Source organism: Mauremys mutica, chromosome 19, assembly GCF_020497125.1.
Source record: "Mauremys mutica isolate MM-2020 ecotype Southern chromosome 19, ASM2049712v1, whole genome shotgun sequence".
NCBI lineage: Eukaryota > Metazoa > Chordata > Testudines > Geoemydidae > Mauremys > Mauremys mutica.
In genome coordinates this window covers 22225883-22251503 of record NC_059090.1, presented here as the reverse complement: position 1 = coordinate 22251503, position 25621 = coordinate 22225883, and the positions used below count along the sequence as shown (strand labels likewise).

The 25621-nt window shown below is 41.9% G+C and overlaps 1 protein-coding gene across 4 annotated transcripts in view; it reads right to left on the bottom strand.

The window, feature by feature from the left end:
* The window catches only part of TEX14 (testis expressed 14, intercellular bridge forming factor), a 68057-nt gene that overhangs the window by 17397 nt on the left and 25039 nt on the right, over positions 1 to 25621 (bottom strand). For 3 of the 4 annotated variants that reach the window (XM_044993330.1, XM_044993329.1, XM_044993327.1), the window contains exons 8-18: positions 24845 to 24958; positions 24285 to 24408; positions 17201 to 17379; positions 13909 to 14060; positions 11969 to 12159; positions 11616 to 11766; positions 9446 to 10440; positions 7639 to 7745; positions 5246 to 5325; positions 3557 to 3823; positions 1983 to 2083 (exon numbers count right to left, since the gene is read on the bottom strand). In XM_044993330.1, the coding sequence (XP_044849265.1) occupies positions 1983 to 2083; positions 3557 to 3823; positions 5246 to 5325; positions 7639 to 7745; positions 9446 to 10440; positions 11616 to 11766; positions 11969 to 12159; positions 13909 to 14060; positions 17201 to 17379; positions 24285 to 24408; positions 24845 to 24958 (2461 nt within the window). The remainder of the gene's footprint in view (positions 1 to 1982; positions 2084 to 3556; positions 3824 to 5245; positions 5326 to 7638; positions 7746 to 9445; positions 10441 to 11615; positions 11767 to 11968; positions 12160 to 13908; positions 14061 to 17200; positions 17380 to 24284; positions 24409 to 24844; positions 24959 to 25621) is intronic. The other variant, XM_044993331.1, reaches the window with a different exon arrangement.

The window sequence follows — 25621 nt, the reverse complement described above, 5'->3', positions numbered from 1 at the left end:
TGTGAAAGATGTTATAAAAAGTCAAAGTTATGATGCCTTCACAACTATGTTTGTATTGTGTAATATACTCTTAGTCAACAACGTTAAATAATAATGTTTGTTATTTTATTGTAAGTTCAGACAGAAACCAATGATCTTCCTTCACTCAGGCGTATAACTTTTATTCTGCTTACATTTTCAATAATTCCACCTTTAGGACAGCTATTATGTTTACATTATTTCTCTGGCATTATCCCTTCAGCTATTATGAGACTATTGTGCCGGCAGCTAGTGTTCCATCTTGTGCAGTGGGCCCATCAGATCCCAGGTAAGCAGAGCTGGAGCTATGTTAGAGGAGTGCTCTGAGAGACCTCCCACCAGGACATTAAGGCCTGGTCTACACTACAGGATTAGGCCAACATAAGATGCCTTGCATCGACCTAGCTGTGGAAGTATATTCACTTAAATTTGGCTCCTGCCAATATAAGTGCCCCTCTGCACCGATTTAATAACACTACATCCCTGAGCAGTGCAGAGTCACGGTCAATGTAATTAGGTTGACACAGTGTCCGTGTAGACACTGCTTTGCTTACGTTGACTGTTACTGGCTTTCAGGAGCTGTCCCACAGTGCCCCACACTGACAATACAATCGATACACATACTCCTGATGAGGATACACACCACCAACAAAAGGAGCCAAATGTGCATATACGCAATTTAATAACAGAAGTGGCTGTACGCCGACATAAGTTAGGTCAACATAATTCTGTAGTGTACACGTGGCCCCAGGACCATGAGAAGTGGAACTGTCAATTCAGTATGTTGTATTCTTCCCTCTAAATCAGCCAGATGCCTGAAGCAGTGTCAGAGAGTTCTGTACTGCCAGAGGGACTATTTTTCAGACCTCCTAAGGTCATTAAAATAGCCAATTGCATTTTTTGTTGGAATAAATGTCAACCCTGGCAACAGTCCAACTTGGATAATTACATACTGTCGACACTACCTAAATTGCCCTGGAGTTTTTAGTCACTTCCTTCATTAAACTGTTCTAATGTGCTGTTAAACCTCCCAGATATGTTGTAAAACAGATCTTGTTGGTCTGCCAGACGTGCTGTAGGGCTCATCTCTTTTCCCAAGCATTTGGGGAGGAGGTGGGTTGGTGGTAGAATCTAGTGGGTTTATGGGAGGAGTATTATTACCTAGGCAATTTAATCAATGAGGGCCAGATTTTCAAAGGTATTTAGGCACCTGAAATGACTAAGCACGTCAGTCATCTAACTCTCATTGATTTCAATGGTAGTTTGTCCCTAAACTGATAATCCCACTAGGTATCTATCTGCATCTTTGGGTGCCTAAAGACATTGGAAAATCTGACCTTTGGGGTATTTATATTGTAATAACTGTCTTTACGGCAGAAACTATTTTTATTTTATAAAAAACAGCTCTTGGTGTTTCACAGTATTAAAAAACCTGTAATTCTGCAATATAAAATGTACATCAAACATTGACTGAGCCATACAATAAACATACATATTGCAAACTTGAGGCGGGGAAATCTCATCTCTCTATGGGCTTTAAATGCAAAAAGAATGTCTGCTAGGTGTTTTGCGATGCATTCCTGCCTAGTTTTTCTACACTGCAGGCATACATGTGCTTTGCCATCACTCTGTGAAAATTACTTTTAAAAGCACGAATCAATTTCAGATTTGGACATACCTTTTGTTCTACTCCCAGTTTCTTTAGATTCTCAATGTCAGATATTTCATTTGATTGCTGTATATTTCAGCCTACCCTCCCACTGCTCACGTTGCCGTGGTGGTTTTACAGACCCAAACAACAAATGGAGGACTCATAGGGAACTCATAGCTAAAAGATCAGCAATATCTGGCTGCCTTCATTTTTCAGTATGCAACACACACAAAACAAATATACAACTACCTGTCACAAAACTAATCTCATAGATTACTAGTAGTAATTATATTTCTTGGATTACTGTACATACACAGCAGGGATTCTCAGCTTCTGTTGGACTGATTGAATTTTTAGGAAGGTTTGCTCCGCACTCTGCTTGCTCATCTTTTGCTAGAGACTGCCAACTTCTGCCTAACAAATTGAAGCATGTCAGAATGGAACACAATTATTATGTAAAGAATAATGTGGCTTGAATGGTTTGTGCAACTGATGGAATATAAATGTGAATAAATCTATGAATAGCAGTAAAGCTACATGATCTATTGGGGAATGGAAAGATAATGACAATTAAATGCCCAATTCATAAAGGCAAACATGTGAATCTTCATTGAGGATTGTCCTCAAAATGTTCTTCTTCAAAATGGCATCCATGTGCATGTCACTAATGATTCATTTTTGAAAATCTCAATTAGCAACATATTAGGATCTAAGGTAGCACTATGCAGCAACAACGCATTGTAGAAGGACCAAATCTCAGGCTCCATGCACATAAAATGCAAAACCACAGGACAAGTCAGTCAGAACTCTGTCCTATTGCTAATGGCATTTGTCATTGTGTACGGCTTGCCCTATGTGGGATCGGGTCATTGGTCTCATCTGGGGTGCGACTATTTCACTGACAAAACACAGTCATTTTCATCTACAGTTCTGTGTCTGTGTCTTTGCCGAGAGGCCTGTCCTTGGTCATTACTCAGTGTGGGTGTGAGGAACATGAGTTTACAGTGAGACATATAGCAGCTGGATTCCTCTTTCGCAAGCGATCAACCTGATTTCTTCATGAGATCTCAGGGACAGAGCCTCCAAGTGGGGGTCCACAGTCAATTAGATATTGATTGCTAAAACTTCCTTTGTGAACTTAGCAGTGGCCTGTGTGTGTGTGTTTCTTAATGTCTCCACACCACATTTAGCAGTAGCTAATCCATTTAGGAAGTGCAGATATAGCCCTGATTGTTACAAATTTTAAAATGGAGAGTATATTAGCGGTGCCTTTGGACCTAGTCACAAGCCCTTTGGAGATCTGCTGTGGTCAATTCAGATACAATACAGAGGCTGGGGAAATCCGTATTTGGAGCATCTGATGAAGCCACATTAATCTATTTTGGCTTTAACATGGCAATGCATCTACTGGATTACCTCAGATTATCCCAGACTTGTAGGTGACCACAGCTCAGGAAAATAGAGAAAATGAGGGTTATCTGACTTTTTTTACAGGAATCAGATTAACCGTCTGCCATGACAGCTACCATAGCACTGTCCAGTAGACTTGTATAGAAATATGCAGACATTAAAAATGGGGAATTATAGGCATGTGACCCTCTCTATGGGCTCTACCATGACAAGGGCTTTTGTCCCTCAATTCCCATCAAAGCCAATGGGATCTGAGGGAGCTCAGTACTCCCCCGGAAGGGACCCCTTAGTGAATACTTCTCAGTTTAGTGCATAGTCTATGCTCTTCACTGACCTTCTTTAGGGGACAACTTTAGAAGCAATGGTGGTCAATGATCACTCCAAAAGTCAAATAATCTCCAATCTCCCTGTGCAATGCCATCTGTGACCATAACGGTCTGACTGGAAAGGCAGGAAGACCAATTCCATCAGCATTACCTGCAAAACTTCTGAATACAGACTCCAAGTCACTCTCCTCTGACTCATCCTTCCTGCCCAGATCCTGGGTTTCAGTGCCATCGCCTGTATGCCACCTGCCATCCTTTCTCTGCCAGCCAGCACATTCCTGGCCCCTGAAGGTGATATGTGGAAAGGCTTCCTTCACGCTTTCTGCCTCGCTTTCTGAGGTGCATTCACTCGGCAGATACGGAGGGAGAAGTCCCAGCTGCCCAGACGCCACTCTTTTAGCCATTTGTTTCACTTCAGCTAGGCAAAAAGTATATACTCAAGGTTCACCTTCTCGGAATATTGGTCACACACTAGAGTCTCTCAGTACCCTCCTGCTGAACTCGCCTGCAATTTGGACATTCAGTCCTTCCCCTCTGTTGCTTCAGGCTGACTGCAGACTGTCCCAGAGCCACAGCCAAAAGGTTTTACTTTACATTCATACTGGCTAGAAAGCTATTTCTTTTAATGCAAGTTTAAATCCTGCAGACACTGATAGGGAAACCTCTACACATACACATTCACCAAGGAATGTTAGAATGGGATTGTACTGCCATCTAGAAGCTGTTGCAATGACTCACAAGGGAGAAATCCCATTCATATACTTCACTGGATTCATTCCAGGCTGTTCTTGTTACTCCTTCAAGAACTGTGGGTTAACATTTCCCGTAGCATTTCACACCATCTTAATGTGGTTATGCTGAACCCACACATATTGGATGTACTGGGAACACAGGATTTCCATTCAGAATACAGTGTTTCCTCAAGAGGAAGATGAATGATGCCCTACACGGAAAACGTCCCTGTTGCAAACACAGTATTTTTTTTTAAACCACAGAAAAAACAGAAAGGAAGACGCCAGTGGCCTGACAATTAACCGCCTGGACTATGGTCTCTCTCTCGAGTACCCTACTCCGTTTTTACTCAAAACTCCCAATGAAGTAGATTGGAGCTGCAGGTGCTCAGCACCTGTGAAAATCAGGCTGCTTTTAGGTGCCTACAAAGGCTTTATGCTCAACTCAATGGCATTTCTTGGTCTGTCTGTCTTGCTGTAAAGTGATAATTTTTGAACATCACATGCGATCAATTCCAAAATTTCAGGGAATGTTTTAAGTATCAATGGCCAAACCCCTCTTAATGTGGGGGGGGGGGAATTAGAAAATTGAGAGGGAGAAAATGGGGGGTCGCGTGAAGTGGTGGCTAGTTCAAGCACCTGTAGACAATTGTCTACAAATCAAACAACTTGTTCCTGGCACCCATTAGCACTTTCCAGCATAACAATACTCCTAACTCCTCTCTGCCTCTCCTCCTAACTGGGTTGAGTGACACCCTGAATGATTGATCTCCACACAGAAAGAAGAATTATTAGAGGGGAGGGGAGAGAGACTGGGAGACCCTGATATGGGAGGAGGAGAAGGAATGGGGTGCACAGAATCTCTGGCTGGGAGGGAGTTGCAGGGAATCCCTGCAGCAGAGGGTGATGAGAGAGTGGCACACAGGGAGCTTGTTAGGATGAGGGGAATTAGGACTGTCTAAACACAGGACGATATGGGGGGATTCTAGGAGCCCCAACAGCAGCATAAAGCTCTTTCATGAGGGACAAAAAGTCATTGGAAGGTCTAATAATGTGTTTCAGACATGTTAGTTAACTCCAGTGTTTAGTCAACATTGCCGTTTACTCACTCTTCCATTCTGACTGCACCATCCTTCGCTCCTCACTTCTCCTTGTGTTATAAATTTCAGATGCTGATTTTGGAAATAACCTACAGGAAATTGTAACAAGTTGCATCAAACAAATCTCTGTTAATAAATACAGAAATGTATCATTAACCATTCCCCAGTTAGCAAAACACCAAGAGCTTTGGGATGCAAAGTCTACCCTTTCAAATTATATCAGCATAGCTATGTTGGTTGGGGTGTGAAAAAATGATATAGCTATGCCAACAAAACTCCAGAGTAGATGCTTCTGTCAACACAGGTAACACCGTTTGGGGAAGTGGTGCTCCTACACTGTCAGAAAAACTGGCATAGAGTCCACTGTGTAGACACAGCCTAGGTCTCACACCATACAGGTTCTAAAACCCCCTCAGAACTAGCACATTGATTTCCCAATGCCTAGAATGCAGTGGATGAGTTAGGCCCATTATGGATTAGCATGACACCACCAATGCTTTAGAATCTGATCCCACAAGGTGCTGGGCATCTCCAAAGGACAAGCCAAAAAATCTTGGCATTATGCCTTCCTCATCACCAAGTCCTGCTTTGAGCAGGGGGCTGGGCTAGATGACCTGAGGTCTCTTCCAACCCTAATCTTCTACGATTCTATATGATTCTAAGTGTCATATAGATTTATACTCTGTAGGTCAATCAGCCAATCACTTGGCACCTCCATTTTGGATACCAATGGTCCCACTATCAACCACTATCCATTTTGGATACCAATGGCTACCCAACTATTAACCTGTCTCCATTCTAGAGTGCAGTGACTCATATGACTATGTCAGCAATTTCTGACCCATTACAAATCTTTCCCATTTATCATCTGGTTGTTTATTTCCTTAACAAAGGGATTTTGATTCATAGGGTCACCTTTACTTATTCTTTGATTATTTTTTTCCCAAAAAACCTAACAAGTTAGTGCAACATGATTTTTCCTAGCTGGTTTAACCTTATGAAGTCATTCTAAGGTTAGCGCACGTGTCTGGTTCTATTCCCATTCCCAGCTCTGCCATTGACTCCATTTTATCATTTACTTTGATGTCTGTATGGAAATATCAAGTGCAGAGAGATAAGAAGAACAAAGTACAGCTTACCTCACCAGGTCAGGGGAACTGCATACAATGGAGTATAACGCTGAGGTGTGCACTAGCTGCTACTGAAGGGCTGCACAGGTGCTCTGTGCTTTGCCACTGGGTTTAGAGGGAGGATTCAGTTTCCACCACCCACATCACAAGGATTGATCCAACACCCATGGAAGTCAATAGAAGTCTTTCCTTTAAGCTTTGGGTCAGAATATACACAGGGACCAGGATTTGGCCCTTGCTATCTACACAAACAAAAATATGCTCCTCCACCAAAAATATACTTATTTTGTTGTACTTTAAAGGGGCCAAGAAATAAAAGTAATAATTAGAAAATAACTCCTTTACCTGTGGTGCTAATGGCACCTCGGAATTAAACATTTTATTAAAGTAAATGTTTGAAATGAAACATACACAGGTTGAGAGGGAAGGTACTGTACATCTGGGGTCAGGCTTGGGTTATGGGGGGTTACAGATATTGTTTGCAAGGATGATATCTTATATATGCTCATACATATCGCATAACTGGCATAGACCCAGATTGGGGTGTAAGGGTTTTTAAAGTGTCAGTGGATAAGTGGGCTCAGGTACGCCACCCATGGAATGAATAAGGAGTCCAAGTCAGTATCAGTGGAGCGGATAGGTACATGGGTGGGGTGCATCCCTTGGTCCATTACAACGAAACTTTAAACATCCTGCTTAGTTGTTGATAGACATGCTATTTGGAAATGTTAAAAAAACCTTCAGTGAGCTGTGACAGTGAAACTAGACTCATTTCTTTAGTCAGTTTCACAGTTTAAGACTAACTCACTTGGCACTGTCCCTTTCAATAGATTGATATTTCCAAATACAGGTTATATATGCAAACAGATATTCCAGTGTAAGTTACAGAAAAGTAACTTAAAAGCTTTTGAAACCATTTTAAGGTTCTGAGATATCATTTATCACATTAATTCCTACCTGTTTCACCTCTTGGCTGGTGAGCACAGATCCCAGAGGGACAGGTATTCTGCACTGACAGATTCTGACTCCTTATTAAGCTCTCATGGTAGATATCTTGTCAGCTCTGTAGCTGACAATGAGTCTGTTTCATGGAAGGCTCTTAATTGGATGGATGGCTTTTTCCTTGCTGAGAAAAACTCAATGCCAGTTTTAATCCTAGAGGGTTCTCCTTTTGACAGAGGTTTTAGTGGAAGGAATCTACAGGAATTTATTTCTTTGTGACTAGAAACTGTGAAGTAACTAGTCATTTGTGAAGTAACAGACAGAACTCACCATTTCTCTTCCTCGATTCCACTTCCTCCAGAACTTGAATCAGTTCCTCTATGGTGTTGCAAGTTGACATTTTTTTTCCGTCTTACAGCCACACGTGAATGCAATTGCTGAAAAAATCAGGCCACCAAACTATGACCCAGAGTTTGCCTGGCACTATGTGCTTATTATTAGCTTAGTTTTCTCTAAATGCATACAAAGGACTGGATCCTGCACTCTTTATTCATGGGGCTCCATTTCAGTGGCACTACTGACATCATTAAGGGTGGGAGGTTCAGACCCTGGATTAGGACAAAGTACACTCTAAATCTCCTAACAGATTCTTTATATACTAAAGGGCCCAAGTGCTTCCTGGGAATTGCTGGTGCTAGACAACTTATGGAAATGTACATAAATCATAGAATTATAATACTGGAGGGGACCTCGAGAGATCTTCTAGTCCAGTCCCCTGCACTCAGGACTAAGTATTATCTAGACCACCCCCAGCAGGTGTTTGTCTAACCTGTTCTTAAAAATCTCCAATGACGGAGATTCTACAACCTCCCTAGGCAATTTATTCCAGTGCTTAACTACCCTGACAATCAGGAAGTTTCTCCTAACTGCCAATCAGAGGTTAAGGAGAACAATTTTTCTCCCTCCTCCTTGTAACAGCCTTTTATGTACTTGAAAACTGTTATTTCCCCTCTCAGTCTTCTCTTCTCCAGACTAAACAAACCCAATTTTTTCAGTCTTCCCTCATAGGTCATGTTTTCTAGACCTTTAATCATATTTGTTGCTCTTTTCAGGACTCTCCAATTTGTTCACATCTTTTCTGAACTGTAGCCCCAGAACTGGACATAATATTCCAGTTGAGGCCTAATCAGCGCGGAGTAGAGTGGAAGAATTACTTCTCTTCTCTTGCTTACAACACTCCTGCTAATACATCCCAGAATAATGTTTGCTTTTTTTGCAAGTGTTACACTGTTGACTCATATCCCTCCTTCAAACCCATTTTTTTAAACTAACAGTCCACCACTTTCATGCTAAACATGTTAAATCATTCTTTCAACATCCAAAAACACCTATAAGTCCCCATGACACGACATCTCCGGTGTCTGTAACCCAAACAACACCTCTCCCTCTCTGCTTGCTCTGACGCATGATATTCCTTCCTCCACCTTATGACAAGATGTTTTCTCTACTGTGCCACTGGATTGGTCTCAGTTAAATGAAGCTACAGGGACCTTGTCTGATCGCAGTATCTGTGAAGCATCATGCATACCAGAAGGCTACTCAAATAAATAAAAAAGCAAAACAACTGTATGTGCAAATATAACTAAGGCCTCCCTAAGCTTTTACACATGGGCATTTTCAGCCATCTTCAAAATCAGCCTTTAAAATTTGTATGTTCATGCAGATTTGTGCACACCAATGCAAAAATTATGAGCACAAAATTAGAGGCCAGTTTTTAAATGTATGACCCAGGTGATCTGGCTACATGTACTATCAATTACAAGACTCCATGGGATGCAAGTTAGCAGAATGTTGCCATAAATAAAGATGAAATATATGTATGAAAAGCTACTATTTTGATAAAGCAAAAAAAAAATTTTTTTTAAATCAAAGACATTACTGCACTCAGGACTAGACTGATCATCTTCTATTCAATGCACAACATGTATAGTACACAAACATTCAAACAAGCAATAACCAGTGTCGTCTTTTGAAAGAGCATCCAGACCTGTGCATCTTGTCAGTGCTACCCGCTTGGTATACAACATAGTTATATGATTAATAGCCATATGGACAGTCACCCTCCTCTCCCCTTTACCTGATAGTTTGGCACTATTCGAGCCTCAGTACTCTTCACCATGTGGGAGCTGAAATCATTCTGGCAGTCATCTTTATTCTTACGCCTTTCATCAACGCACTCCATCTTCTCACTCTGAATTGCTCTTGGTTCCTTCACAGCTTTTGAGATAGCCTGGAAATGGTCAACCTCCAAAGCACTTTGCGCCCCAGGCACTCGCAGTGGTGGTGGTATATAGTTCCTTGATGGAGGGCCTACTGCCTTCCACAAAAAAGCATCAGCACCTGACAAGGGGATCTTGATATTTTTGAGAATATCATCAATTTTATCTAAGTAGCTCTCTATGGACTTCTGCTTAGAAACTTGCTCTGCTTGGATTTCCTTAAGCAGCTTGTGTTGGTTTTGAACAGTCTCTAATTTGTCTAATTTCACCTCTGTTCTGTAAAGGGAATCTGTTGCCTGCCGCAATAAGGTCTGAGAAATCTTGAGATTAAGGACACATTTGCTGATGTGCTGCTCAGTTTTGGATGGGCTATGCACACGTTCCCTGACATCTGCTCCCAAACAGCGCAGCATGCATGACTCGGAGGCTTCACTTAGTCTCTCTACCTCCTCTATACTGTACTCTGTACCCATTTCTGAAGAGCTGCCTTCTTCACTAGAATTTGGCTGCTCCACTAACTGTATTTTAGGAAGTGGAGGTAGGATCTGGGAGATGGCCCTGTCCTCGTCTACATTTTGCTGTTTTATTTGATCTTCCAAAGCACGATCTACTCCAGCTAGTTCTTCCAGAACATCTTCATGTAATTCTGGATAACACGCATAGATTTCATTGATTTCAAAACTACAGAGGCTGTCGTCCACCTCGCTAACACTGTAGGTCCTCTGGAGTTCAGAAGCTATATCTTGGCTCAGATCCTGTATAACTGGCTGAATACAAGTTATACCCTCACGATCTATAATGGTTTCTTTTTCAGCAGGAGAAACTGAACACCTTGATGCAGTAAAGCTGCCATCTGAAAAATCAGATGTTAATATTAAGCTACTCTTTTAGGCCTCCATTATACATACTGCTTAGACATTTAAAATATCTTTTTGTTATTTGAGTAGCAGCATTCAACCCCTCTGTTTACAAGCATTTCTATCATCATCACACACTATCTTGAAAAGTAGACCCTGTTTAATGGGGTCTGGGAGGGTAGGACACTAGGCTTATGCCTTATTCATTTCAAAATGCACCGCAAGATCTTTAGTACTGGAAGAGTACTAGACCTGGAAGAGTCACATTTTAATAATTAATGTCCATTTTCCTTCCTCTACATATGTAAATGACTTTTATCAGAGCTGGCCAGAAAATGGAAATCACTTCCCACAAAACAATTCACCTTTTTAAAAATAATTTCCTCCCAGACCAGAACAAAACAGTCAAAGATAGGACATTTTCATGGGAAGGGATTTCCAGAAAGATTCCATTTCAGGAGAACCCAAAAGGATTTTTTCAGCTTGCTACTCATCTGGAATGCTCTTGCGAGCTTCACTTGCCACCTCTCCGCTTCCCCCCCCCCCCAGCAAAGCTGTTAGACAGGCAGAAAAGCAGGGAGGCAGAGAGCCATCATTTCGATTTTCCCAATGAAAACATCAAAAATTTTCAGCAAAATTGAAATGTTCCCATGGAAAAAAGGGCATTTTCTGTCAGAAAATAATTCCAACAGAAAATTCCCAAACAGATCTAGCCTGGACCCTATGGTTCCACTACAGAAACAAAAGGAGTATATGGGGACTTTGCATATGGGTCCATATTTCCTGCAGCCTATGGAGCTCTGAGAGCTGAGGTGGGTCCATAATTCTCTTCTGCAGAGGGAGGGTGGCAATAGCAGGGATCTACTGCAGCCCTCCGCAACCTGTTAGAGGGGAGTAAGGAAAGAAGAGGAAACATGTCTTGCCCCAAAGCCCTATGGGAATTCCTTCCAACAGCTGTGCTAGTTCCACGATTTGGCTCTAACTCAGTGGAGTCGCACCTTCCAAATGATAGGACACACTTTACTAAAACTTCGACTGGCCTATGGCTACTGGCAGCACAGATTTGAGTGCCAATGGCCGAGTTGTCAGGATTGGTCCCCCAATCCTGGAGGGATAAGAGAAAACACCAGTGTGAAGGCTCTTGACATGCCCCCCAGGAATAGAAACGTACCAGTCTTTGTTATCTCCTCTCCTTGCAGCTCTAGCGTTTCCCTCTTGTAATTAGATGTGGACCTCAAACAGATGTTTATATCTGGAAATATGTGATGCCTTTGTGCAGTTGAGCTTTCATCAGAGCGACCAATTCGAGACTCAATCAAGTCCTGTAACATAAGGAAGGTTGTGAGCAGAAGTTTATGTGGTATTCCAATGTCTTCAGCTTTCATTTTAAACTGATTTGCCCAAATAAACAAAAGAAAACTCAGACCCAGACTTAAACATAACAACTTGACCTCTAGGAGACAATTAACTCTGATTTACCAAATATGATTTTAAAAGCATAATGGTTACAATCATGAGAGTCACCTTTAAATCATTCTTCAATATATAGCGAATATCCTGAAGACTCATGGAGCGGTCGTTTTGTTTAGGCGCTAGACCTGTCTTTACAATGTCATAGTACGGGTTAGGAAGCCTGACATCCGTTTCCAAATGTTGCCCAGAAACTACGAGTTCTTTAATACCTGAGCCTTCAAGCCCATTCCAGGGAAGAGTTTCTGTAAGACATGTAACAAATATTGTCTGGTTTACAGCATGGCCCTAACCAAGGAAGGGGAAGAATCACAGAAACAACTGCCACTGTAAATCAGACCAGCAGTCCCTCTAGTCCAGTATCCTGTCTCTGACAGCCAACACTGGATGCTTCAGAGGACGCTGCCAGAAATCCCCTAGTGGACAATTATGGAATAACTTGCTCACAGGACATTTCTTTCTAAACCCTCTCAGTAGTTGTTGGTTTATCCCTAGGATAATTTTTTTCATCTCATCTGCTATAACTGTGGATGTTCTCATTGTCAATATAAAAGTCTAATCCTTTTTAGAATTTTAATAAACTCCTTACCTCTATGATACCTTGTGGCAAGGAGTTCCATAAGTTAACTGTGTGCTGTGTAAAGAAGGATTCTCTTTTATGTGGTTTAATTTGTTACCTGACATTTTCATTGACTGTCCTCTTGTTTTAGCATTATGAGAAAAGGTAAATAGAAAGAAGTGCCTCATTTACCTTCTGTAAACAACCACTGTTTGCTCACCTCCTCCTCTAACCTCCTCTTTAAACAAAGCAATCCCAAGTGTTTCAGTTTCTTTTCATATGAAAATCTTCCCAAGCTACTGTCATTTTTATTACCCCTCTCTGAGCCCTTTTTATTTCTGCTATATAATTTTTCAGATAGGTTTATCAGAACTGAACATAGTATTCCAAGTACGCACACCACACATTTGTATCATAGCATATTTTTAGTATAATGTTCTATCCTGTTCTTTACAGAGCGTAACATTTTGTATGCTTTTTGGACCAGCAGTGCATGTGGAGTTTTCATTAACTTCTCCACAATGATGCCTATGTCTTTATACTGAGTTATTATAGTAAATTTAGATCCCAGCAACATGTACCTTTAATTCCAATTATTCCTTCATTCAACGGTCATTGTCATGCTGGAATTTCATCTGCCATGGTGTTGCCCATTTAGCTAAGTAACAGCTTGAAAATTCCTCCCAGTTTTCTCCAGTCTACACCAGCCTATCTAATCTTGTGCCATCTCCAATTTTGTCATCTCACTTTCCCCTCATCATTGGTTAATGGTTCTAGTACAACCCCATAATGAAATTTTGATACATTGAAACAAACACTTCTAGGCAAATTATGTATTATTTCTTCACTGTCCCTCCAGAAGCTTTGCTGAATCCAATGTTTATTTCACTAGTTAAAAAGGGTGCTCCTAGCTTCTCCCCAAATATCATCAGGTTATGCAGAAGGTTAGAGGAACACATATCATGCAAATAAGACATGTGATGTCTTCTTTTCTTTGCAACTCTTTCCCATACGAAGAAAACTTTAATCACTAAAGGAGCTTTGCAGGAGGGTATGCAATCACCTAAGGAGATTGCACTGACACTTCATGTATTCAGGGTACTCTATGGTAACTCAGGGTATGTCTACATTGCAATTAGAAACCCACAGCTGGCCTATGCCAGCTGACTCTGGCTCAGGCTGCTGAGCTGTTTAATTGCTGTGTAGACATTTTGCCTCAGGCTGCAGGCTGAGCTCTAGGCAGCTGGGCCCCTCCCACCTCACAGGGTCCTAGAGCCCCGGCTCCAGCCCAAGCCTGGAAGTCTACACAGCAATTAAACAACCCTGCAGCCCAAGCCCCTCAACCCTGAGTCAGCCAGTACGGGCCAGCTGCAGGTGTCTAATTGCCATGTAGACATACTCTCAGTGACAGAAGTCTGAACCTCTTTAATTATACCTGTTAGGGCTTCCTGCATTACTATACAGAAGCTATAAATGTCTGATTTGACTGTGGCGGCCTTTTCGAGGATCACTTCAGGAGCACACCACTTATACAGCTGGGCTGGGACAGGAACACGTGTGAGATCACTGTGGTCTCCTCCATCCTTGCTGCCAGAAGAGAACACAAAACAAGGTCAAATTTGGGAAACCATAACGTGATGAGTAGCTGGTCTATCCAGTGTAGTCAGAGACAAAAGGATTCGATAAATCATGTTAAGACTGGGAAACAAACCAACCAATGTCAACTGAGTTGGATGTTTGATTAATTCTGTCCAGGATATTAAGTTAAAAATAGACCTACCACTGCAATGCCTCCTTTGGAAGCTCTGACAGTATGGGATCCAGCAATTAATGTCTTTATTTTCATATATGCATTTATTTTAAATGATCCATGTTATACACAAAATTTACCAGAAAAAGCAAAACCGGCTCAAAAGCAGCTTTTTGAACAAACATTTATAATATTGTATAGAAATAAACAGCTTGTACTGGCACATTATAGAAGAGACCTCTGTTGGTAAAAGTGAGCTATAGCAGTCTATTTCAAAGCTTTATCCTCAAATAAAGACAAACCAGAGGTTAAAGATGTCCTAACTATGGGGTATTTTTACAACCAAGTCTTTTACTCTGGTCAGCATTCATAGCACAGGTGAAAGACTAGCGAGTTGTGCCATCTGGCTTGTTTATATTCATTTGGCAGTGTAATGCCAGTACTTCTATATGATTAAAAGTTAATGTCCCTCTACTCTCCACACAATAGTTACATCTCTTTCTTCTTCATTTTAAACTGAGAATAAGTGTTCTTTAAAAATCATTGTCCAGAACAAAGGATTTTTTCTGATTCTACAGATGCTCATTTCCCCTTAATTTAATATTGTTCAAGGGAATATGGTCAGATATTTTAGGTAGAGACCACATGTTAGTGAAAAGCAGTGCTGCGGGCTACACTTCATGTATATTCAAGCGAAACAATTGATTTAAACCTCATTTATGTCAGAAAACATTGTACCTATCATGAAAACAAGTAAGACCTAAGACTTATTTATAACTGAAAGAAGTTAACAGGAGTGGAGAGGAAATTTCTCGTTTTCTTTTAGTTATTTTCCTTTGCACACTTGGCAATTTTTTTGGTTTATACTCAATTTCACTGTTTTCCTTTATAGTCTTATCAGCCAGTTTCTCCTTCTCTCAGCAAACACCTATAATCACCACCTGGGAAGTGGAAAAACCCATCTGCACTTTTTACACTTTTAAATGGAACTTTAAAACAACTAAAGACACACTGATTAGTACCTAAAACCATTTTTAAAAAATTATTATTTTTTAAAAAGTTCAAATTAACAATATCCCTTCACATAGGAAATAAACTTTTGTATAAGACAGAACAGGAAAGTGATAAAGCTTGGCAAGAGGCTGCTATATCTCATTTTCACCAACAGAGGGCTCTGCTAATATACCTCTACCCTGATATAACGCAGTCCTCGGGAGACAAACAATCTGACCGCGTTATAGCTGAGATTGCGTTATATCAAACTTGCTTTGCTCCCCACCCCACCCCACCCCGTTCCTTGTTCCCTGACTGCCCCCTCCAGAGACCCCTGTCCCTAATCACCCTCAGGACTCCACCCCCTACCCAACCCCCCTGTCCTCTGACTGCTCCAACCCCTATCCACTCCCCAGCCCCCTGCGAGGCACTCACCGGCAGTGGCAGGAAGCGGAGCAGCCCAGCCCCAGCCCGCTCCACTCCGCCACCTCCCAGCCGCGGCGCTCCACTTCCCACTGGTGGTGAGTGTGGGGAGGTTGGTGAAAGGATGCGCCCTCGCACTCACCTGCGGCAGGAAGCGGAGCGACACGGCCCCAGCCTGCTCCACTTTCCTTGCCCCGGCCTCAGCCGTGTCGCTGGGGGGTGGCTTGGGAAAGGTCTTGCACTCACCTGCCCGGCTGGAAGTGAAGCGCTGGGAGTTGGCAGAGTGGAGCTGGCTGGAGCTGGGCTGCTCTGCTTCCTGACGCAGGTGAGTGCGGGGAGGTTGGGGAAAGGACACCCCCCACACTGACCTGCGGTGGGAAGTGGAGTGCTGCGGTTGGGAGCTGGTGGAGTGGAGCAGGCTGGGGCCGGGCTGCTCCACTTCCGCTGCTGCTGGTGAGTGCGGGGGGGAAGGCTCCCTATCCCCAAGCCTTCTCCCCCAAGCGACACGGCTGAGACCGGGGCAAGGGAAGCAGATCAGGCTGCTCCCGGCCCCCCGCTAATCCCCCGGGCCACTCTGGGACTGCGGGGCCTCCAAAAGTGCCCTCCCACAGCTCCTGCCCCCCAGACCATCCCCGAGACCCTCTGCCCCTCATCGAACCCCTCGGCCCCGGCCTGGCCCGGCACCCTTAACACGCTGCTCAGAGCAGCATGTCAGAGCTTTACCGCCTTGTATGTGAACCCGCCTTATATCGGGTCACGTTATATTGGGGTACAGGTGTATATGGTAGTAATAACTGTATTTCTACAGAAGTTGAAATATGATGCTTTTTCAAAGATAACTTGAGGTGTGTGTGTGAGCACATGCATATATATATTAGAACCCTCTTTCTGGGTCTGGTTCAATTCCCATTTAGCCAATGACAGTCCTTCTATTAACATTAATGGGAGACGGATGGATCCCATAGTGAAATAATGTTATTCAGAGAGAAACTGCACCATGAGTGTATATATATGCAAGGTGCTGAGTATCCCTAATTTCAATGGGAGTTGTGGGGGCCCCAGGCTCTTGTAGGATCAGATTTCATAAGCAGAGGTTCATTATAATCTGAATACATTGAAACTATTTACACTAGAGGAATCCTATTGGAGACCTTAATTCTATTTCTCTCTCTGTATGGTCACTAGATGTAGGTTCCATATTCTGTTCTGTGTCTCTATTGCGGTGCCTTTACACTAGAGTGGAGCAGAGACCTTTCTTCTACTGTTAACCTCTATTTTCAGTTATTTATAGGGAAGCCATAAAAATTGAGATAACCTGAAACGTATGACACTGAATGAGCACTGACCACATATCTGAGCAATGGAGATGTGACAATCCCTCTCCCTACAGTCAAATCTGCAATGCTGTCAAAGAAAGACTAGGATGGATCTCTGTGGCATTGCTCATGCACGGCGATCCACAAGTAATCAGGAGAGCTGCAGGATCACCCTGACAACAGAATTCAGTCCTCAATTTGTCCTCACCCACCCACCTTTCCAAGTAACTGTGATAATTCTTTACCTTTCTATCATGTACTCCAAGTTGGTTAACTTTGCCTCACCAGCAGAAACAATTTGTACAGCATAAGAGGTGAGTGAACGGTGGATAAATCCCCGTGAGTGCAAAAACCTCAAAGCATCATTAACCTGAAGCAGCAGATGCACAATTGTCTCCATGTGCAATACTGGGAATTCTGAACGCTGGGGAAAAAAAAACACAACAGAAGAGTCAAGCATTCACATTGCTGATAACTGAAGATCAACAGAATGCAAAAGCTATTGTTAATTTAACATCAAAGGCGGAGAAATCAAAAAATGAAGGTTTTGACTGTAAAGTTAACTCAATCCCATTGCTCATGAAGAATATTATATGATCTACGTGAAACCAAACAGTAATACATTAAAAAACAGAAAATAATACATATGTGTAACATGCCAAAATTAACACTGTAATAGAAAAACAGATTTTGGAATATCTCAACTTTGTGTTTCATTTCTCTACCTCAGTAATAATATTTTGCATGTTTCCCTCTTTTGTTAAGGAAAAATAGGTAAGCAATCAGTCGTGGAAAAGGGAGAGGAAAAACAATCAGCATCAATACCAGAATGTAAAACAGTTGATAAAACCTATTACTTAGTGTTGTAACTCAGCTCCAATCTGCCCTTTGATACATATAGAATCACAGAAATGTAGGGTTGGGAGGGACCCCGAGATGTCAGCTAGTCCAGCCCCCTAAGCTGAGACAGGACAAGTAAACCTAGACCATCCCTGACAGACATTTGTCCAACCTATACTTAAAATTTTCCAATTATGGGAATTCCAAATCCTTATCTGAAAGCCGACTCTAAAGTTTAACTATCTTTATAGTTACAAAGTTTTTCCTAATATCTAACCTAAATCTTCCTTGCTGCAGATTAAGCCCATTATTTTTTATCCTACTGTGACACTAAGCACCCTTTCATTCACACACTACACACTGCTGAAATAATCTTTGTACAAAATATAACTTGTATCATTTGAAATCTAATAACTCATTGATCATTAATGTTCTTGTGTGATGTATGTATTCAGTGTGTATAAAGAGTTATGGATATATGCTAGAATTATGATTAAAGTGTGTTTAAACCAGGCATATCAGGGGGAATTGTGAACCAGGTCTATCCTAAAGAAAATCACGTGTGTTTACCTCAGTTTACATATAAGCAGTAAACAAGACCATCAAGACACCAAAGAGGGAGGAGATGGCAGGAAACAGAACAATTTGCATGTCAGCATACACCAGTAGGGGAAGCAAGAGCATGGAGCTTTCTTCACCATCAGACTCCATGTTACCTTCCTCTCACCTTGAATAAGAAGAATCCATTTCAAAGGTTTACTGGTCTATAATGAAAGGGGGTCTGAATCTCAAGTGATAAGCAATTGAATCAACGGATAGTATATAATATTACTGTATTATAAAAGTGAGGCCTTTTCTGAAAGCTTATGACATATTGGTGATTAATATAATTGTGAAACGTATGCATCAACACAATGAGGAAATATGGATACTTGATGATGATATGTTTTAAAGTCTATGCCCAATCAGGTTCTCTCCTAGACAAGAGAGAAGGCAACAAACTATCTACCAGTCTCCAATTAAATTAAGCAAGGTGTGACCAAAAACAATGGAAGGACCGTTTACACTGAAATCAGCAGGGGGTTAGGAAGTCCACAAGAAAAGAATAACAGCATGGAGACATCCTGCCTCTTGAAACAAAGGCACTGAACTTTGGAAGACAGAAGCCATCTTTGGCATCCCTCACTAAACAAACACAAGGGAACAGAGCTCTTGCAGCTGAGAAAGAAGAGTCCTTCAATCAAGGGGGAGTTGAAGTCTCTGGGAACTGACTATAGGTGAGAAAAAAACATCTTGAACAAACCTGTTCCTGGCTAGATTAAGTTTTAGACTTTTAGATGCGTGTTGTCACTTCTATTTGTTTGTAACCTGTTCTAACTTTTGCTGGGCATCACTTAACATATGTCCTGTTGTTAATAAATTTGTTTTATTTTTATTATAAACCAACTCAGTGCTGTGTTTAAATGAAAGGGTATACTTACCCAAATACGTTAATCAGCCGTTATACATTTTTGTGTCTTTAGAGGAACAAACAGACCTTACTATTTCTCTGAACTGTCAAGAAGAGGGCTGGACATTACAGAGCACATGGTTTTAGGAAAATTCAGGACTGGGAGTATGTTGGAGTCATCCTTCAAGTAGTAACCAGGGCTGTTAGAGACCAGGGAGTGTGGCAGATGTGTTGCTATGAAGTGTTGTTGTTGCCATGTTGTTTGCAGGATATTAGAGAGACAAAGTGCATGATGTAATAACTTTTATAGGACCAACTTACCGTTGGTGAGAGAGACAAGTTTTTGAGCTTACACAGAGCTCTCCCTTAGGTCTGGGGTGTGTTGCTGGCAGACTCCTGAGGTCACAGCTGCAGTTATATATAGACACTCAGGGTGTGATCTGCATGCTTGTTGCTGATTATGAATATCCCAGGCAGGGAGTTACAGTAGCAAAGCACTTAAGGCACCCATGGTTACAGGGCAGGCAATGACTCAGCCCCCCACTGGTCTGGATTGCACCCCAAACCTACCTTCAGTGGACATAGAATCATTAGGGTTGGAAGGCACCTCAGCAGGTCATATAGTCCAACCCCCTGCTCAAAGCAGGACCAATCCCCAACTAAATCCACAAATCCCTAAATGGCCCCCTGGCCTCAAGGACTGAATTCACAACACTGGGTTTAGCAGGCCAGTGCTCAAACCACTGAGCTATCCCTCCCCTCCATGGAGAACAACTGATCACAGTCCTTATTATAATAGCCATTAATGTAATTTAAAATGTATCAAGTATCCCTCCAGTTTCCAGTTACTTTAACCTTTCCTCATAGGTCAGGTTTTCTAAACCTTTTATAATTTTTGTTGCTCTCCTTGGGACTCTCTCCAATTTGTCCACATCTTACTTAAAGAGTGGCACCCAGAACTGGACACAGTACTCCAGTGGAGGCCTCACCAGTTCTGAGTAGAATGAGAAAACTTACTTCCTGTGTCTTACATATGACACTCCTGATAATATACCCCAAAATTATATTAGCCTTTATTGCAACTGCATTGCATTTTGGACTCTCATTCCATTTGTGATTCACTATAACCTTCAGCTCCTTTTCAGCAGTACTACCGCCTAGCCAGTTATTTCCCATTTTGTAGTTGTGCATTTGATTTTTCCTTCCTATGTGTAATACTTTACACTTGTCTTTATCGAATTTCATCTTGTTGACTTCAGACCAATTCTCCAATTTGTCACGGTCATTTTGAATTCTAACCCTGTCCTCCAAAGTGCTAGCAACTTCACCCAGCTTGATGTCGTCTGCAGATTGTATAGGCATATTCTCCGCTACATTATCCAAGTCATTAATGAAAATATTGACTAGTACAGGACTCAGAACTGACCTCTGAGAGGCCCCAGTTTGACAGTGAACTGTTGATAACTATTCTTGAGTAAAGTCTTTCTTTGAGTATAGTTATACACTCACCTTATAATAATTTCATCAAGAGCACATTTCCCTATTTTGCTTCTGAGAATGTCACATAGGACTGTGTCAAAAGTCTTTAAAAAAATCAAGATATACAACATCTATTGCTCCCCCCCCCACACACACACACATACACCATCCATTAGGCCAGTAACCCTGTCAAAGAAGGAAGTTAAGTTGGTTTTGCATGATTTGTTCTTGATAAATCCATACTGGCTATTATTAATGGCCAGCCAATTACTAATCCTATTATCCTCTAGGTGCTCATAAACTGATTGTTTAATAATCTGTTCTAATGGTTTTCCAGGTATAAAAGCTGTACAGCTCTCAGTGAAGTCACTATTAATTGAGTACCTGTGTTCTAGAGCAAAATTTGACCCAGTTACATTTGCAAATGATAATAATTTCCATGGAATGGGGCTGCGGAAAGTATCAACTAAATGCAAGACAATGGCTAAAATGAAGTGAAAAAGAAAATAGGTGTATTTAACTAAAATCTCCAGCAGATGGCACCAGTGAAAGTTAACAAGTGAAAGTCTAAAAGACCTAAAACAGACAAGATGGTAAAAAACAAAACAAAACAAAAAACCTAGAATTATGGTTAGTGTACACTACACCTAAATCCCATACTCTTTTGCCTCACCAAAAAAGTTACTCAGATCATTTTCGTCCAGGGACAAAAGCCCTTACAGCGGTCTCTGAGATGCCCCTCGCCCAGACACTTAAAGCGCGATGAGTGCGGGTCACTTCTTGACATAAACCTGCCACAGTCCAAGCACAGTTTAAAGCCCTGGGACCGAGGCATACCTGGTGCCGGCGAAAAACATTGGGGGAAAGACCATCCCAAAGGTAACATATAAGAAAATCTACCCTAACTAGAACTACTGTGATAACTACGTACACAAGGATAGAGATCCTGCGAAGCACGCCCTCGCCGAGGCAAGAGTGGTAGGGAGTTCCAGCTAGCTGTCACAGGCAGTAAGAAGGAACTGAGTGGGGGTCAGGTCAGCAGGGCCTTATATTGGTCCCATGAAGGCGCGACTCCAGAGGGCGCCAAGGCCGACCCTACGGATACTAGTAGGGGAAAAATCTTGCAGCTGTCGTGCACGCAGCCCACGTGCACCTGATTGGAATTGACATGAACAAGCATTTGAAGAAGAACTGATTTTCCCATCTCTATGACCTAAAAGGAATGATAATTACAACTGCAGCTTCTCAAATCACATCTGAAAGAACTCAGACTTAGTGAATTATACTGGGTATGTGCAAATCAAGAGACAAAAAGATAATCCAGTGAACGGTCTTAGGCAAAGACCAATATTGTTAGGTATGGTACTAGAACCCCTGAAATTTTATTAAGCAGACTTGTCATGGTTACCACCCAGTCTGGATTGATTTCAGAATTCTTCCTGGTAGGCAATCAGCCAGAAGTGGCAGGCTTTATGGAAATATGCTTATGAATGTGTGTATATATATATATATATATATATATGACATAACTGGAATATATTTCATGCTACTTATGCCATGTAACATATCTCTGTAAAGGTTCTGATCTACTGAATCTATTCATCCTATTTGTATGCATGTGTCATTGTTGTATTCGAAGTTATGCATATTGGCTGTGTACTTGCTTGCTTTCTAAGTAGCCTTAGTAAAGCATTTGGTCAGCTTCTTGAGAAAGGAATGTGCAAATTAAGTGCCCAATCAAGAAACACTGAAAGGACAATGAATCTTGGAAGGCTCCAATCCACATAAGAAGTCTACCTGAGGACGTTCAGGATAACATGTAAACAATGGCTACTGCCTGTAAAAACTGAGTCATGCATGGACATGTAACTTGCCCATGTGATTCCAAAACTCCATCTTGGAGCTGGACTTTGCATAGGAGAGAGGAGGGGTCTCCACCCACAAGAGAAAGTCTATTTAAACCCCTGGAAGATCCCTCCATTTTGGTCTTCAGCTGGCTCAAGAGATAGCCCCCAAGGATACCTGAAAGAAACTAGAACAAAGGACAGTAACTACAGGGGGTGTGAGTGATTGCTGGAGCCAGACTAGGAGACTAGTCTGTAAAAGGAAGCTTACTGGAACTCCTCAGAGGGTGAGGTTTTTAATCTATATTCAGTTTTCTTACTGTATTAGGCATAGACTTGCATGTTTTATTTTACTTTACTTGGTAATTCACTTTGTTCTGTCTCCTATTACTTGGAACCACTTAAATCCTCCTTTCTGTATTTAATAAAATCACTTTTTACTTATTAATTAACCCGGAGTATGTATTAATACCTGGGGGGCCAAAGAGCTGTGCCTACCTCTCTATCAGTGTTATAGAGGGTGAACAATTTACGAGTTTACCCTGCATACAGGGTAAAATGGATTTATTTGGGATTTGGACCCCATTGGGAGTTGGGCATCTGATTGTTAAAGACAAGAACACTTCTTAATCTGCTTTCAGTTTAAGCCTACAGTTGTCAGGGGATGTAGTTCAGACCTGGGTCTGGGTTTGCAGCAGGCTAGCGGTCTGGCTCAAACCAGGCAGGGCACTGAAGACCTAAGCTGGGAGGGCAGGGAAAGCAGGAGCAGAAGTAGCCTTGGCACATCAGTTGGCAGTCCCAAGGGGGTATCTGTGATCCAACTCGTCACAGCAGGATTCTGTGATTCCAGATAAACTGTTATTGATGTTTCCAAATACAGAAAACAAGCACTCTCCCGACACACACGCACATATCCAACATCCTTATTTTGAACAACAATATAGACCTTGGCATGCTTCTATTGAAAGTCAAGCAAAACCACGGCCCCTCTGTTTTTTGAGGCAATAATCAGTCTCCAAGTCAATTACCACAACGTGGGAATATGGTAAATGTTGAGCAAAACACAAGGATAATGGCTTTACTGCTGTTACACAGTCATACAAGCTTAATACCAAACTACTAATCCTTGAACTCCTACACTAACAGCCCCTCCTGACATTTCCCTGGTATCTGCAATGGGGGACAAGTCACTGTGAATGTTCAGGAAACGGAAATGGATTCATACCCATCATTTCATTTCTCAAAGAACAGAATATACTCCTTGTTCTGGGGAGTGGGAACAGGTGCCTATCCTAGCCTGCTCTCAAACAGTCCACCCACTATGTTGAGTCAAAAACTCAACCCTTCCTGGAGCTTGGCTTTATTAAAGAAATTACCAAGAAGCTAACGTAGCCTAAACCTTTTTTCCACAACTAAGAGCCAAGAGAGCCACTCCTTTATTAACTTTCTTCATCTGGCACAATAGCTGCAGGATGGGGTGCATCAGGCAAACACTGCCAGCCTGTTAGAGGGAGTGGCTACTGCTGTGTGATGAGACAAGCCCCTAAGTACATAGAGGGAGTTAGGATTTCTCACATTTTGTTTCTAAGTAAAGGATGCTTCTCTCAATGATATGAACTTAGCACAGAACACAGGGGATGCTGGTATCCAGTAAAATCTCTTAATTATGGGTAATTTCTATTTTAAAAATAAATAAAAAACAATCGCTCCATTTACCCTTTCATGAAGGATGCTGTATAGTGAACCAAAGTTAACTCTCTCATACACCAAACGGGTTTTTTCCAGATCATTGGACAGACAAACTGCCATCAATTGCAGCAAATGAGGATGACGAAGCTTACTGCAAAGGAGAAAAATCCCAATATTATCATACAAATAAGACATTATATTAAAAGCGAAATAAATGTCTGGCCTCTTGGATCTTTTCACCCAAAATAGGCTGGTAGGAAAACTGTTCATAGAGAGCCACTGATTTTTTTATTGTTGACACCATAAGAACCTGCAATTATGCTTTCCAGGATCTGTACAGGAAAGTACTTTGATGGGTCGGGGGGGATCCCGCCTACTCCACATTACACCCCCCACTGCACATTTCAGAAAAGCTCAAGAGGAGAAAGAACAGTAGAACTGTAAATCTCATTTCCAGAAGAAGGAGTAACCCTGATTCATTATTTTCTGAGCCAGTCATTAGCTAGGTTGAGGTGACCTCTACTTTCTTGCAGGCCCAAGGGATGCCCAAAGACCTGACACATTGTAGGCATTTTGCATTCTCTTACCTGCTATATTCCTGTTCTGCTATTAGAAGATCAGCTAAACGTAGCTTACTACAGTTCTGATGTGGTTTAAGGCTGAGCTCCTTCACTGTGACTCTGCTGCTGCCCCACATTAAACTACAGGAGGAGAAGAGGAGACTCTAGTCACTCCATGTGTCCAATGGGTTCTTTGGTTACAGCATCTCTTACAAACAACAGCAAAGTTTCCCAGGATTACAAATCTGTCTCCTGCTGTTAGTAACATGCCAGCGCTTCAATAATCCTGGCAATAGGCTCACAGCTTCCTAGACAAGCAATAAACTCTCAGCTTGCCAAAGACTAGCTGCAGTGAGAAAGAGACACGTTTGGGGGAGAGAAAGAGAAGTGCAGCTTGACAAACCATATCCCCACAGTCCTAGGCAAAAAGCCATGGCACTATGAAGCACTCCTCACAGAGGCAATATTAACCGACTGTGAGGCAGGCTAGATCTGCTGGGAAGGAATGGGTCAGCAACCCAGCTGACTCAATAAATGCTCCTTTTCTGACAGAATTACTTGCTGCAGCAGCAGAAAAGGCAAAGAGGGGCCTGCTTTGTATTTGCAGCTCTACAGTCAGCTCACTCTGGGTTTGAGCAATTGAGGCACACACCCAGGCATACCCTGGAGCTTGAACTCATCCTACCTAAATACAGTCTATGAGCCCCACCCAGAGGCCAATATTAGCCAGGACATTTATTATTATTAAAACATTCATAGACCTAAATATGTGTAGGCTGGTTTAACCATGAATGGGTGGTGGGG